Source organism: Myxocyprinus asiaticus, chromosome 3 (genome assembly GCF_019703515.2).
Source record: "Myxocyprinus asiaticus isolate MX2 ecotype Aquarium Trade chromosome 3, UBuf_Myxa_2, whole genome shotgun sequence".
NCBI classification, from domain to species: domain Eukaryota; kingdom Metazoa; phylum Chordata; class Actinopteri; order Cypriniformes; family Catostomidae; genus Myxocyprinus; species Myxocyprinus asiaticus.
Genome location: NC_059346.1, coordinates 22589379 through 22605497, shown reverse-complemented (window position 1 = coordinate 22605497; position 16119 = coordinate 22589379). Strand labels below are relative to the sequence as shown.

The 16119-nt window shown below is 38.8% G+C and overlaps 1 protein-coding gene across 1 annotated transcript in view; it reads right to left on the bottom strand.

Moving 5' to 3' along the window:
• Window positions 1-1315: 1315 nt before the first annotated feature.
• Window positions 1316-16119, bottom strand: part of dnah10 (dynein axonemal heavy chain 10) — a 46982-nt gene continuing 32178 nt past the window's right edge. The window contains exons 59-78 of the mRNA XM_051658216.1: window positions 15737-15954; window positions 14661-14882; window positions 14417-14564; window positions 13757-14036; window positions 13220-13449; window positions 12413-12686; window positions 12089-12193; window positions 11827-11981; window positions 11570-11724; window positions 10770-10953; window positions 8843-9043; window positions 8420-8629; window positions 8184-8279; window positions 7787-7958; window positions 7570-7701; window positions 5231-5442; window positions 4542-4709; window positions 2912-3092; window positions 2665-2810; window positions 1316-1709 (exon numbers count right to left, since the gene is read on the bottom strand). Of these exons, the coding sequence (XP_051514176.1) occupies window positions 1563-1709; window positions 2665-2810; window positions 2912-3092; window positions 4542-4709; window positions 5231-5442; window positions 7570-7701; window positions 7787-7958; window positions 8184-8279; window positions 8420-8629; window positions 8843-9043; window positions 10770-10953; window positions 11570-11724; window positions 11827-11981; window positions 12089-12193; window positions 12413-12686; window positions 13220-13449; window positions 13757-14036; window positions 14417-14564; window positions 14661-14882; window positions 15737-15954 (3636 nt within the window). The 3' untranslated portion in view covers window positions 1316-1562. The remainder of the gene's footprint in view (window positions 1710-2664; window positions 2811-2911; window positions 3093-4541; window positions 4710-5230; window positions 5443-7569; window positions 7702-7786; window positions 7959-8183; window positions 8280-8419; window positions 8630-8842; window positions 9044-10769; window positions 10954-11569; window positions 11725-11826; window positions 11982-12088; window positions 12194-12412; window positions 12687-13219; window positions 13450-13756; window positions 14037-14416; window positions 14565-14660; window positions 14883-15736; window positions 15955-16119) is intronic.

Here is a 16119-nt window from a genome sequence, read left to right as displayed (position 1 = left end):
GTTAAAATACTATTTCAAAAGTATAGCCACCAGACATAAACAATATGCGTGTTAACATTATTTTAATGTAATAAAATTGCTTACTAATCTTTTCTGTGTAAAGTTATAGACAATTATACAACTGCGTTGCCATGACGATGTAATGTCAAGAAACCCTAAAACGATTGTAAAAATTATGATTTAAACAACTTTACAGCTCAAATAATACATGAGATTTAACAGAAGAATTAATGTAAGTGCATTTATCAAATTATATGCTTCACATTTCTGCATTTAAACCCTCCAAAAATTGGCCCCATTCACTTTTATTGTAAGTGCCTCATAGGAACATCGATTTCTGCTTTTCTTTTTTTTTTTTTAAGAAAAAGAGGCAAGTTGAAAAACATTTATTGGTAATTAAAATTATGCCACAAATGCTGCTGATTGAGCTTAACTTGTACTGAACCCAGAATATTCCTTTAATTCTAAACATAATTAAATGCATTACACAGAGCAATCTAGGCAGTGTTACAAATTACACAGGTGCAGATTTTCTGAGATCACACATATTGTGTGACCTTGTTTGCATATTTGAACCTTGTTTCAGTCACCCTGAGGTAAATGCTCAGTGCAAGCTTAAACTGAAATATAGCTTGACCTGGATCTGAATAATCTTAAGTGTGGCTAGGCAGTTTTGAACTTTGGTGTTGTGGATGTGGCCAGAGCGCTCTCCAATGTCTGAATTGTGTAACACAACTGAGCTTATACTTGACATTTAAAATACTTTGCGGAATATACAAAATGTAAGAATGCTTAGGGTGTTTTATTGCTTGTGTTGACTGATTTCTATTCTTTTGAAAACATTTACTGTGTGCATGTTCAGTCTCTAAAGTGGTCATTGCGGCCTTGTTTGTAAAACTGTAAGTGCTGACTGAGTTAAAACAGTGAGCAGGGTGCGGTGGGGTAAGATGTGCCAGTGGCTATGATGTGTTACTCCCCCTTTTTTTTTTAAGAAACTACAAATTTTTTTCATGTGACTAAATATTAAGAAGTGCCCATCATATATGCTAAAAGCAATTTTTCCATCTTAAACTCCAACAAAGACTTTAGTAATAAATGTAAAATATTTAAAACATAGAAACAGATGTCAAAAGATTAAGTTTTGGCATTAACACAATTTATCTCAGATTTTGAAATTGCTTTAAAATATATGTAATTCATTCAGTCCTCTTTAGGGAAAGAAAACAAAATGATATTGCCTGTAGCAGCCCTCTGGTGTAATTAAGTGTAATTAAAAAAACTTCAAAGCAATAATTCTTTAAACTTTAATGTGGACTTCATGAGATCTGCTTTCAGTGACTGAACACAGTTGGCCCTAGCAATATGGTGTGATGTGCTGCTTTTAATTGGTCAACACTGACAGCATTGCAGGTTTGAAAATTTAATAAAAAATAAGTTAAAAATCTTTTGGATCAAAACATTCTATTATTCCATAAATTACTACATAAACTTATTGTATATCAACATATATGTATGCTCTTTTAATTAGAGAACAGTTATATGAAACTTATGATTACAAACAATCAGTCAGCATTGAGGCATAGACACACTCCCTGCAGTACCCAATGAGAGATGTGTTTGGTGGTGAAAAGATCGGCCTCAAACACTAGGCCAACACCCATAGCATTCCTTCTCATAGAGGTTGTGTAGACTGGAGTCTTCAGGGTGTTCTAGATTAAAAATAAACCAAAGATGCACATTATTAATTAATTACAAGTATTTTAAAGGAATAGTTCACCCAAAAATGAAAATTATATCATTATTCACTTACCCTGATGTCATTGCAGATGTGTATGACTGTCTCTTCAGCAGAACACAAATGAAGATTTTTAGAAGAAAACAGAGCTCTGTCAGGTCCTTATAATGGAAGTACATGGGTGCCAGCACTTTGACAGTCCAAAAGTCATAATTAGGCAATAATAAAGTAATCCACACGACTCCATTCGATCAATGAATGTCTTTTGAAGCAAATCCATACGTTTGTGTAAAAAATGAATCGATAATTAAAATTGTATTAACTTTTAAAAAGCGCTTCCTACCAGCAGATGACGTGAAGCATGACGTAAACGCGTCGGTGAGTTCAGGCGAGAATTCGGAAGTGGCGCTTATTTACAACAGAAGACAAATGTCATGCGAGAGTTCAGCCATTTCAAAAGGCATCAGAGCCCTGGATTTAAAGTTAAAAATGTTTTAATTATTGACTTGTTTCTGACATGCTTACGTCACACGACTGCTACGTGATGCGTCAGCTGCTGGCAGGAAGTGCTTTTTGAAAGTTAATAACGTTTTAATTTATTTTTTACACAAATGTATCGATTCACTTCAGAAGACATTCATTGATCGACTGGAGTCGTGTGGATTACTTTATTGCTGCCTAAATGTGGTTTTGGACCTTCAATGTGCTGGCACCCGTGTACTTCCGTTATAAGGACCTGACAGAGCTCTATCTTCTTCTAAAAATCTTCATTTGTGTTCTGTTGAAGAAAGACAGTCATACACATCTGGGATGGCATCAAGGTAAGTGAATAATGAGAGAATTTTCATTTTTGGGTGAACTATTCCTTTAAGACAGAGATTCAAAAATGTTGTGAACTCAACTCAACTAAAAAAAAAAAACAATCTTGCCTGGAGTTTAAGGCGATGTGCTTCAATGGGAATTATTTTAAGAATGGGAAGTTGAGCCACTAAAGCTCTTGGTTTACTGCGGACCAGACAGCCCTCTTCAATGTCCCAGTCTGCCCCCTCCAGATAAAACCCTGACACAAAACACCCTGATGGAAAAAAAGGACATAATTTTAGCCTGTGCTTGGGTCTTGATGTCCATATTTACATTTGTCATTGTATGTATGTAGGTGTGTATGTGGGTTCTTACCCTGTCCTGGTCTCTCTTTGACCTCCTCCTCACTCCTGTAGTGTGTAACTTGTGTGTAGAGAGTGGAGTGGTCCAGAGGCCAGCCGTTTTTCCTGCAGGTGGCCTGGACCAGTGCTGTCAGGTACGACTCTGGTATATGTAATCCTGACAACCACATCACACTGGGCTCTCCCTCATCCACCTACATTGATGCCCATTTAGATGCCCAAATTTAATTAGTGGTTTGTTTTCACAGGGATAATACACATAAAGTGAACAAACAAAAATCTTGATCGATAACCCGATTAGATCTCTTTGATCTAAAGCATTTTTTAAGCATTTTGAGCAGAATTTCTTCATTATTTTAGTAGAATATCTGTATTAACTGAGCTTCAGATGAGTGTGCTTCTTATCTGTGTCAATGCATGGCTATATCAGGCACACAGAAAAAGTTCTGTGAAGTTCTTGTGCTTGTGTATGTATGCGTTTTTTTGTTGTTTTTTTTTTTATCGGTTCATTATTTGCTTTAATGCCACACATAACCTGCAAAGTTTAAAACTCTTGTTTTAGTGCTATACAACACATAAACAAGAACCCAAGTTCTCACATGAACAAGCAAGCATTTGTGAAGGAGCCTCTCTCATATCTCTCATAAATGCACAATGGACATTAAGATTTTCACTAAAAAATGACTTACATTTCAGGTTCTTTCTCACCAAAACCGTATGCCTTCAGAAGACTTGGAATATGATGTATGAGACGCATGGACTTTTAGGTGCTTTTTAAGCTTTAAAGTGAATAAATATGAGTCACTGTATTAAATAAACAGAAGTTTTCCTTTTGAGTTCTGCATAAAAAGAAAGTCATGAGTTCAGAAGAACAAGGGGGTGAATATATTATAAAATAAATTTTCATTTTCGGATGATCCATTCCTTTGAAAATAAAGAGAACCAAAAAGAACCAAACTCAAATCAGCATAAAACAGTTGGTTCCAAAAGGTGTCATGTCAACACAATATCCACTTACACCCTGTCTTACTGGACGCAAGTGGCACATCACGTCAAAAGCATATCATTTACATTCTTATCAATGACGCTATCTACACTGGATGCGTCCATACTTGAGCTCACATCTGATTGGTCGATGCAGTCTGCACTTCATTTAGACGCTTTCAGTGTAGACAGCCTCATGCCGTTGCGTCGCGCCATGTCGCATCAACAGACATATCCGGTGTAGACAGTGTGCTAGGGGTCAAAATAGACTCCAACCAGAAACAAAAAGTGGGGCATCCAAAAGGGGTGAAATTATAGTACCACAGGGAGGAAAATAAAATAGCAATCAAAGGAAATGTATGGTGCAGTCTGACATTTGCTACTTCAGCAAAACCCAGAACACTGGGCTTTATACTCTGCCTCCACCCCAACAAAGCTACCTGCAATAATTACTAGATCAATCTAATTGGTGTGTAGAGGGAGAGGTGTGTCTATAGTAACTTAAAATGATCGGTCTCCAGCTCCTCTTACACTTACAATTAGCTACTACTGCTCACACTGTTCCAGACTCAGGCCAGCACATAACGTATGAACAGCTTCCTGATAAGGTGGTATCTGCCAAGAAAATGATAAAATATATAGTGATATTTGGTTCTCACCCATGAGCTGTATTGTTTGTATCGTCTCTTGAAGTGGATCATCCAGTTTCCCAGAGATTTGAGAGTGTCTGGAGCCAGTTTCCTCCAGATGACAGGTATCTGACCATTAAACAGAGCTCTCGCCACCTCATCCAACTCACTGCTCATTCCCACCTCACCAGCCAGGGCCTGGTACACAAACACACACAAGCCTTAATACAAATACAGACAGTACCATCTTTAAAGGAAAACTGTGTTTGAAGTTTGTGTTTAAAGTGTGTTTAATTATTTGAAAATGTTAAAACACGTTCTTCTATCCCAGCTAATATGTATAGACTTCAAGTAAGCCATGTGTAGGATGATATCCCTAAAAGTGTAAACACTGTGGCTCTGTGCCGCTTTCAAAACATTGATTGCTTTGTTTTTTCAGCTTCCCGACAAGTAACATTGGAATCTTTTTGCCCGACCAATGGAGAACAGGGGTAGTGTTAGAGAAAAACAGATTTTAAAAACAGAAAACGGAATATTTTTGCAATTCTGTTTGGGGCTGCTAGAGGCACAGAAAGTCCACACTTCACCTTTAATTCCATATTATATGAACAGCCTTTAATTAATGAACATATAGCACAAACAGTAATTGTTTGCTGAATTAGTTTTTTCTTTTTCTTTTTTCCCTTTTTCTTTCACTCTTGCTCTCTCAGATCACTCACTTTCTGTAGTTCAGCCAGAGATCGACTCATCCTGAGAATGAGTTTGTTGAAGCGCTCCAGCTCTTGTAGCAGTACTACTGATGTGGGGGAGATCTCCAGCCCAAACTTCTTGCGGATCACGTCCAGGTCAAACACAATTGGCAGCTTGCTCTGAATGTCCCGTGCCACCTGGCTGATGTACTCATCTCTGCTAATACCACCACCCGAGTCACCTTCAGATGGTACATGACAGTAAGTTAAACTATTATTTAAATGCAGCACTTAGTTATAAGGTTGACACAGCAAGCAAAACTGTAATGAAAAACAACTCAAGACTGATAAGTTATGATTAAGTTTTTATATATATATAAAGTACCAATTTCTTTCCATAAGAGCAAAATCTGTACATTATTCTAAACTTTTGGCTGCCAGTATGTATATATAAGAAATTGGTACTTTTATTCACCAAAGTGGCATTCAACTGATCACAATGTATAGTCAGGACATTAATAACATGAAAAATTACTATTTCAATTTGAAAAAAATGTTCAGGACGTCTTAAACTACTTCAAAGAGTTCCCATTAAAAATCCTCCACGTGCAGCAATGACAGCTTTGCAGATCCCTGGTATTCTAGCTGTCAGTTTGTCCATATACTCAGGTGACATTTCACTCCATGCTTTCTGTAGCACTTGCCATAGATGTGGCTGTCTTGTAGGGTACTTCTCACAGTCTAGCTGATCCCACAAAAGCTCAATGGGGTTAAGATCCATAACACACTTTTCCAATTATCTGTTGTCCAATGTCTGTTTCTTTGTCCACTCTAACCTTTTCTTTTAGATTTTCTGTTTCAAAAGTGGCTTTTTCTTTGCAATTCTTCCCATAACGCCTGCACCCCTGAGTGTTCTCTTTACTGTTGTAAATGAAACTGGTGTTGAGCAGGTAGAATTCAATGAAGCTGTCAGCTGAGAACACGTGGGGCATCTATTTCTCAAACTAGAGACTCTGATGTACTTATCCTCTTGTTTAGTTTTACATCTGGCCTTCCACATCTCTTTCTGTCCTTGTTAGAGTCAGTTGTCCTTTGTCTTTGAAGAGTGTAGTGTACACCTTTGTATGAAATCTTCAATTTCAAGCATTAGATAGCCTTCATTCCTCAAAACAATGATTGACTGACAAGTTTCTAGAGAAAGCTGTTTCTTTTTTGCCATTTTTGACCTAATATTGACCTTAAGATATGTTAGTCTATTGCATACTGTGGCAACTCAGGAACAAACACAAAGACAATGTTAAGGTTAATTTAATGAACCAAATAGCTTTCAACTGTGTTTGATATAATGGCAAGTGATTTTCTAGTACCAAATTAACAATTTATCATGATTACTCAAGGATAAGGTGTTGGAATGATGGCTGCTGGAAATGGGGCCTGTCTATACTTGATAAAAAACATTTTTCAACACCTTTTTCAAATAGTGATGGTGCTGTTTTTTACATCAGTAATGTCCTGACTTGTGAAAGGAGCATGTCACTGTCATAGAAATATGCCTGATATTCAAGGACGCTGTTAATGCACAAAAGAACTTATGTCCATATTTCTTTTTTCTAATTAATTTCAGTCCATTTACACAATCAACTTCTTATGAATATGCTGTCTTTGTTTATATTGCTGGTGCTTGACAGGTAAAGCAATATATACTATATTAGGATGCAGACGGTGCTGGAGAAGAACCTCAGAATTAAAGTGCAGTTGACCCAGCCCATAAGCTTGTTGCATGCAAAATTTTGTAGAAACCCATTTGTGCCTAGACTTAGCGCATGCTTGCATGAAAATACCAAAACTTCATGGCCATGCCCATTGACTTTGCATGTATAACTATGGCAAAGAGATGCACTTAGCACTAGCGTTCTTAAAATAGGGCCCATCATGTGCACACTTTTCAAACAAAACAACAGATATTGTACAAAATGGACACTTTAAATTTTGATTATAAAAATTAGTGGTACATCTCCAGCGTGATGTAATACACATGCACTACTCTACTAGGACCTATTTGAACTTGAGGGGAACTGACTTAATACATCCACTCAAATGCTTTTGGGACCAGGTACTTAAGAGAGGTCTAGCATCATTTTGAGGATGACACTTGGTTTGATATTTTGCCTGTAATTCAGTAACATCCTTTACAAGTGTGGCTGAAGGGTCCAAATGATTTTTTGGGCCACTTTATTTCCAGTGTAATGTAATTTGTATATGCTGAATGTACTATATACTGTATATAGGCAGTGTAATCACATTCAAGTTTAATACATCACCATGAAATCAAGCATTTTCAGATTTCACTGATATAAAATATAAGGTACCTGTCTGTGGCTGTAGCTCTATGAGATGACCCCACATGTCTCGGACAGCCTGCGTGTAGTATCCGATCTCAGCATTAGGGTGCAGACCAAACACCTCTGCCGTGTTAGCAAGTGGTAGAGACTCAATCTCATCTACAAAGTGTGACATGAAGAGTTTGAGTGTCTGTCGCACTCAAGCCATTGTCTTTCCAATGCTAGATTTCAGGCAGCGACATACCAACATAAACCTGCTTGAGTCCGTCTAGTGGGATCTTGTAGTCCACCTCTTTATTGTGGAAGAAGTGGAAAGGCTGGAAGGTGTCAAATATAAAGTCTCCCAGATACTCATCCATGTAAACTGTGAGGATCCTACGATCAAAGCTATCAATAGCTCTTCCACCATACATCACCTGTTACACATGTAAAATACTTTACGAAACACACAAAAGGCATTTAAAATGCATGGAAAATATATAGTATATAAAAATGTGCATTAAATAAAATAATACATTCCACATTTGTTATCGTTGTGAAAAGGTGACATCCTGACTAATAAAAAGTATGTTTTTCCTCCAGTCAGTGAATAAAATTACAAATTGCTGCCCTTTTCTCTGGTTTTTGAAAAATGTAATGACCTCTCCAATTAAGTATTTGAGACTTCCCCATGGGATCATGGCATCTCCTTGAGTTTGGGCTTTGGTCAGATATGTGTCCAAGATTTCCATACACACCTGAGAAGGGCCAAAATTATGATTGAAAAGCAATGTAAAGTCTCGTGAGATCAATCTACAACGATGCTTTTAAAAGCTTTGAGCACTGTCTTTAAGCACCGGTAGATTTAACAAGCTGCAAAAAATGTTATGGAACTTACCAGGAAGTCTGACTCGTTGAAATCGTAGGGTACATTCCAGCCGATCTTGCCGTACTTACGTCTTTCCTGCACCACAGCATGGAAGAAAGCCAGCACATAAACCAGACTGCGGAAGGCTGGGTGAGCACAGCCCATCAGCTTATCATGAGGGATCTTAAAATATGTCGCCCTCATGTTCAGCTTCAGCCCATTTGGAGGTTCTGTTACAACCTGAAGATGGAGAGTAAAGGCATGAGAAGAATATTAGACATGGAAAAAAAAGCCAAATCCATCTTTTGTGTACTTACTTCTTGCTCCACAAGACTATATCACAACGATTTGTCATTCTAGTAACCTAAAAACTGTATTCCATTTAGGGTTAAGGAGTGGGGAATGGCACAATAATTTCTATTCAGGTCTGTAAGTGGCAATGTATGTCCTGACCTTGAGGGACTTCTGCAGGATGCCGATGGGGAAGTCTTTAATGGGCTCTGTGGTGAGCCACAGGCGGAAGTCTGGGTGGGGTTTAGTGATTCTTTCCAGTGCTTTCTCTAAATCCTTCAGCCATTTCACTAATAAGTGACAGTTCTGCAGCATCAGCCACTGGCCTCGTGCCACTGCAGTATCCAACAGCTGCAATGCAACCTGAAATAGAAATGTCATATTTAAAAATGTCTAAAGCCTAGCTTATGATCCAGCAGATCAAGTGTAGATTTTAGAGGTGCACAGACCAGGAAATTTGAGTCCGATACCGATCGCAGATATTTTAACACTGAGCGGCTGATACCGATCTGAACACAGATAGTGTTTTCTGTTATTAGTGGTTTTGCGGCAAACATATATTATCTGATTTAAAACTAGGCTCTCAAAAAAGAACCCATTAACACCTGGTACAGTATTAAGAGACATTGCAGGTGGTTATTTCCTTTAAAAGCCATTCGGAACCACCTCTTGTTTTACCACAGCGGTTGATTGACTGGTGAGGGGTGGAGCTTCGCTGCAGTCCAGGACTCATCAGGAGGACATTTTAGCATTTACACCTCAAATGTAGTGTGGTCACATGTGTTTTTTACAACCTCCATATGTGGTTTTTGTGATCCGATCACAAACCGTTTTGCACAACGTTTACACCTGTATTTAGCATTGACAACTTGTGACCAGATCACCCGAAACACATTTTAAAACTAGGTGTAAATGTGGTAAAAATGAATGAATTGGAAACTTATATATTGCTATTCTGACACTAAACTCAAAGCACTTTACACAGGGAACAGGGGACTCCTCTCAACCAGCACCAGTGAGCAGCATCCACCTGGATGATGTGTCGCGGCAGCCATTGTGCGCCAGTACATTCACCACACACCAGCTATTGGTGGGAATGGGGGTGTAGAGTGATAGAGCAAATTCATGGATGGAGATAATTAGGAGGCCATGACTGCTAAGGGCCAATGGGGGAATTTGGCCAGGACACCGGGGTTACACCCCTACTCTTTTGCGAGATGTGACCTGGGATTTTTAATGTCCACAGAGAGTCAAGACCCGGTTTAACGTCTCATGAGTTAGGACCCACACAGACCGCAGGGTGAGCACCCCATGCTGGCCTCACTAACACCTCTTCCAAGAGACAACCTTAGTTTATCACCAGGAGGTCTCCCATCCAGGTACTGAGTCTGACCAGGCTCAACCCTGCTTAGCTTCAGTGGGTAACCAGTCTAAAGCTATGGCTGCTGAAGAGAGTGGTGGAATGAGTGACTGATGAGAGATTGAGAGCGTGCATTTTTGACTGACACCAAGAACGTGCGTGTTCTGGAGGGAGTGAAACTGAGAATGTGCATAATTGCTCAAACTGTCTCTATTGCTTCACACAATGTCGCAACTCATGTTACCTCAAGTATACTTGATTTGTGTTTGCATGTTTATTTGTTGTTTAATTAGTTTTTAAATCCATTTGCAGTATCTTTGTCCTATCTGTGTCAAACTGTACATTGAGTCAGAATTACTACCATAATGACTCAATGTCTGAAAGTGTAATTTTGGAAGTGCTTAGAACTGCCAACAACTCACCCTCCGGTGGACGCAGTGTCCTGCTTCGAGGGCTGAGCAAGTGCTGATTCATTCGGGTAGCAGTGTATGTGTGATTTTGTGCGTGCTGAAATTAAAAAAAAAAAAAAAAAAAATCGGCCCTGAATCTAGGCATGACCGGCCGATCGCCAATCACAGGTTTAAGGCGAAGATCGGACAATCTACTGTAGATCGGTGGCCGATCGATAGATGCATCCCTAGGAAATTTACAGTGGCGGTCAGGATCCAATGCTCCGCTGAGTGTGTGTCTTTGTGTGTGTGGGTACGCACATTTGAATAAAGAGTGTACCTTCTCCTGTCCCTGACCCATGGCAAGGAATTTGAGTCTGTTGGCCCCAAAGCCTGAGCGTTTGGCCAGTTTCATAAGATCACTGGCTGGTTCTGAGCCAGGACTCAGAATAAACACAATGGGAGAGTTTGGGGAGCTCTGCTCAAAAATGGCTTCAAAACTGATCACAGGGGGCTGCACATATCTGTGTGACAGAGTGAAGAAACATAAGACAAAAAGAGTTAGCACTTTAGCAATGCACCTTCTGGCATTAAATATATTAATTCTTAATACATCAACATTAGACTTAATTTCCTCTTGGAAGCTTGACTTGAAGTCAGTTTGAATTCTTTTGATGTCTTATTTGTAAGAAACTACACCCAGAGAAGCAAAATAATGACAGTGGTTACTAGGCATTTAAAATTGCATTGCAATGCATGGATGACAGAGTTTAATCATTTAGTAAATTATAATTACTACAATAATGTATTATGCATTATTTTCAAATCCAAAATAGAATTCTTGACCTACTTTCAAGTTCTATTTTCAATCCAGATCCTCAGTCTACTGTCGGTACAGACATGTTTGATTGTCCCTCCTGTTACATTTGGCTTCAGCATATTTTTTAAAATAATGATGAATCATACCAAATAGCTGAATCGAATCAAACCAAATTGTGACCAAATATTGTACAATAAAGGATCGTTATTATAGAAAATCTTTGTCAGAACAAATATTTACACCCCTAGTGGTTACATTCTGATTTGCATTATGCTAATATTTTTGAAAAAGTGCATGAGTGCTTTTCAGTTCTCTCTTACTTCTCTCCCATGGTAAGTGTGACATAATCACTGACGGCACGGTAGACTCTGTCCAGTCTGAAGCAGCGGATCAGCAGAAGCTTCTGGAAGGAAGTGAGGTTGTCCTTGTACTTCATTGGGAAGGATGCCTGCTCTGGAATATCCAAGTCGTACCACTGACAGCAAAAGAAAGACAACGTGCAGAATTCTTAACTGTGATATAAAGTGGTACAGTGCTCATCTACATTATGTTTGGTGTAGTTATTTTTGTCACTCACTGTCTTCCATTCCTCTGGATTCTTTTCAATATCATCTGCTATAGTGCCAAACTCATTAAGAAAGAGTTCCATAAGACGCACTATATCCTCCCAGCCCTGATCAGGCAGCCAGGCACACGGCTTCTTACGTTTACTCTTCTCCAGGGACAGGTTACCTAGAGAGGGAGAAGATCAGGTGTATTGATAATGCGGTGTATTGTTAAAGAGGGAGCGAAAGAAGAGGCAGTAATACAGTATGAAATTAACTGTGTGTCCTCCTAACCTTTGAGGAAGAACTCTAATTCATTTTGGGGAGCTCTGCCCTCAGCCTGCTCAATCTTGATAGTCAAATTGAAGGAGAAGAGAAGTTTGTGCCTCTCAAACAGCCCTGAACAACAACACAAAAGAGGCTTAGTGCAGTTTAAATCTATCTTTAATCCCTCAAAGCACTGAGAGTGGTTTCACTTTTCCACTGTTACCATCAACCGCTGAACAACTTGAAACTACTAAATGTATTTGATCAAACTGCATGATCTTTAGCAATTAAATGTGAAACAAAATAGTTTTGATGTGGTTTCATCAAAAGTCAGAGATCAAGAGCCTTTACCAGTACAGCCATAGTTATAGACATTCTGTGTGAGTGTGTCCATGATGTTCTTGAGTCTGTTGGGTAGGACTGCGTGGTGCAGAGACTTGGACAGTGAGAGGTCAAACACTTCTAAGAAGGAAGCAAGGGAATACTGATACATGCTGTTGACAAGAGCCATCTCAGCCAGCACAAAGAACAGAACAGCTCCGCGCTTGGCAGCTGGGCGGTAGCCATCTCTTAGCGTGTCAATATCAATGGCTGTCTTTTCTGCCAGCTTCAGTTTCTCAAACACCTGTTGGAGTCAAAATATGAATGTTAAATGCTTGATTATCCAGCTGACAAAAAGAAACTCGTACTGACTCAAAAACCTCGTAAAACTCATAAAACAGCTCATATACCGTTTACTACAGTTTCAATCAAAGGACTTATCACTTATAAAATATTTGGGTAGTTGACATGCAATTCTTTTTGAAAGTTGAACATTTCCTGTGGTGACATGCTATACTTAATACAAAAATTATTTTAACAGAATTTTGCTGATAGCTTTTATAATTATTATTATTTCAGCTTGTATGACCTCTTATTAATTGAGGGTATACATGGAATATATGTACTTTTAAAAATTCTTTTTTCACACCGCAGAAAAAGATATACCTGACATATAGACTTTCCTATAAACATTTATATACTTTTTAACCATAAATCTTGATGTTGGTTAAAAAAAAAAAAAAAAGTAAATGGACACATTATACCTAAAGTACCCATTTATGAAATTATTTGTGGACCATTACCACTATGAAAGTGTGTGGTGTGCAATAAACTGACCTCGCCGGCCTTGGACTTAGTTTCCTCCAGAGTCTGGATCAGCTCTACGTTATCCAGCATGTTCCCGGTGGAAGTGGCCAGCTCTCTCAGCAGCGAGTCCTCAAGGTCTTTCAGCAAGCGCTTGTTCTCACTGGTCTCCTGAATGAGTCGCTCTCTCTGCTCTTCCAGCTCCTTCCGCTCAAATCCCACGATAACACTCAGCAGCTGGTCTTCCAGGCCCTTCAGTGTTACTAATAAACATAGCAGTAGAAGTGAAAGATAAAATGCTAACATGTAAACATTAACAATAAAGTGCAAGCATTCAATATTGCATTTGAATGGCATATTCACCCCATGTCTGAATTTTTAATGCTTTTCTAAAAATGCATTTATATGAACTTTTTGACAATGAGTCTGAAAAACATTATTGCAATTTCTCTTTCTCATCATAGAATGTTGAATGATTGGCATTGGACAATTTTGTTGCAATAAATTGTAAATATTTTACAATTCCATTAAATTTAGTTGCAGCAATACTAAAAATACTAAAGTTCTCACCTGTGTAATTGATAACCATGGCCTTCCCAAACACTGCAGGGGAGAACTTGGGGTTTGCCAGTTTGGTATTGAGGTAAAGTTTGAAGTTGGGATCATAGTCAACTTCCTTATCACCAAGTACAACAGACTGACGTCCCTCTGCTCCTTTTACATTCTTCTCAAGGACATTGTCAATAACTGGGTCAATATATTCATCCACATCTTGGAACAAGAAGGGGAAGCCATACTTAATGGCCAATTCCAGCTGCTTCAAGAAGTCTGGGTCATTGAATGAAGAGATCTGCAAAATGGAAAACAAGTTGGAATCTGGGAAAGACATATTTCAGGTCTAGAAAATTACTTTCTTCTGAGGAACACAAAACAAGATGTTCGGCAGAATGTTAGGGGATGACAGCCTAAGTCACCATTAACTTTCATTTATTTATTTTTTTCTATACAATGAAAGTGAATGGTGACTGAGGCTGTCAGTCCTTAACATTCTGCTTAACGTCTTCTTTTGTGTTCCACTGAAGAAAGAAAATCATACAGGTTTGGAATGACATGAGGGTGAGTATACAACAACATAAATAAAACAATTTGAGTAAACTATCCCTTTAAGATTTACTAAACAAGGTAGAGTGAAGTGATGGCATGAAGTTAAACTCTATTGCATGTTTTAACCTTCAAATTATTCTTCTCCTCCTTCTTCTTGATCCAGTTGAGTGCTTGCTGCTGGGGGTCAATGCACAAGGGGAAACGACTGGCTCTGGTGGTCAGGATACCATTCTGCACTGAAAGCTCATCTGGAGGAAGACCTTCAGATCCCCATCTAAGTAAACACACACATTTTTCCCCACAAACACACATAATATTAGTTCTTACACATATTACCTTGGTACATTTCACAGTTAAGCTAGTGTCTCACCTGCTGATCTCCACCTCATCAGTGAGCAGGTTTTCTATACGGAAGGGCTGGCTTAAAGGAATGCCTCTCTCCAGGACGTCAGTCTGCCACACCCCATACACCATCTCACTGCGGAATTCCCAGCTGAATGCTCCCTCATAGCTGAGGAAAGCAGCGCAGATCAGACAGTCACCCAGAAGACGTATTCGGCGCTGCTTCAACTCCTCCAGGTCCTCCGTCCAGCTACAGAAGGCACAGAGATACACACATACAATAACAAAACTGATGGGCACACCACTGGTACTGATTATGGACTGCAATTCTACATGAATTAATACTTTGTTTTAATTAGTGGCAATAATAATGACTGCTTTAAAACAAGTTTTCCTAACACACGACAAAAAGGTAGTTCTGCCCCAAACTACCCAGAACCAGGGGGCGTATTCCAGAAATATCCTAAATTTAGAATCCTATCTTATCTGTTTGGTAACCATGGCAATTTCAGTTAGGATCTCATTTAGGACAAAAGCTATTATAGAATAACATTTACTAAATGCATTATCTTATCTTAACTGTAGTTAAGAATTACTGTAATATGAATTTGTGAAAAATTCTAACTGAACTTACCAGATCTTAAAATTTAAGATAGGAAGTTTTCTGTAATATGCCTCCAGAAGTTCAAATGTTGCACAACTCAAACATTTAGCACTCTTCAGGAGGCCAACCTAAGAATGGCTTACTTGCAGTTGTCTCTGGACATTTAACTGAGATAGAGTATTTGACCATCGAAAAATTACACACTTCACCATTAAGAAAGGTTTTTAAAAGAATAACTACAAGCATATGTCAAAGTCAAAATACAGTGAACTGCACCCACCATACATTGCAGTTCTTGCAGTATATGTTGTAGAATGATGGTAATTCATCACAGAAGTTGAACGTGTTAAAGGCAATATTCTTGGTTCCCCGAATGGGATGCTGAATTTAAATTCTTTAGGTCATTTAGCTTGGAGAGACCAATTTAAGCCTTGACAAAGGGAATCTGACCCTAGATCAGCCATTCATATTCAAGTGAAAATTTTAATGAGTAAGCTGACCGCTTATTCTCTGATCCCAGGCCTGAGATGAGTTTGTCTGCAGCAATGAGTCTTCTCTCCATGACCTCGGCCTCCTCCTGCAGAAGCTGCTTTTCTGCCATGGCAGCCTCATATTTGTCTCCAAGAGCTCTGAGCTCTTTCTGGATGACACCGAGCTCATTCTGGATTCGCTCCAACTCACGCTTGCTCTGGAAGAAATTCCTCTCCAGACGAGCTACCTTTAAATGTAATACAGTAACGGTTAACTTCAGTTCACCTTCTTAAAGGGATCAAATTAATTTGAATACACAGAACTTGATTTCATTCAATGATGTCTGTGAAGTAAAGCAATTGAATTCAATTGTATGATTCATGCATATACTGTATAGTCTCAAGAAATATAT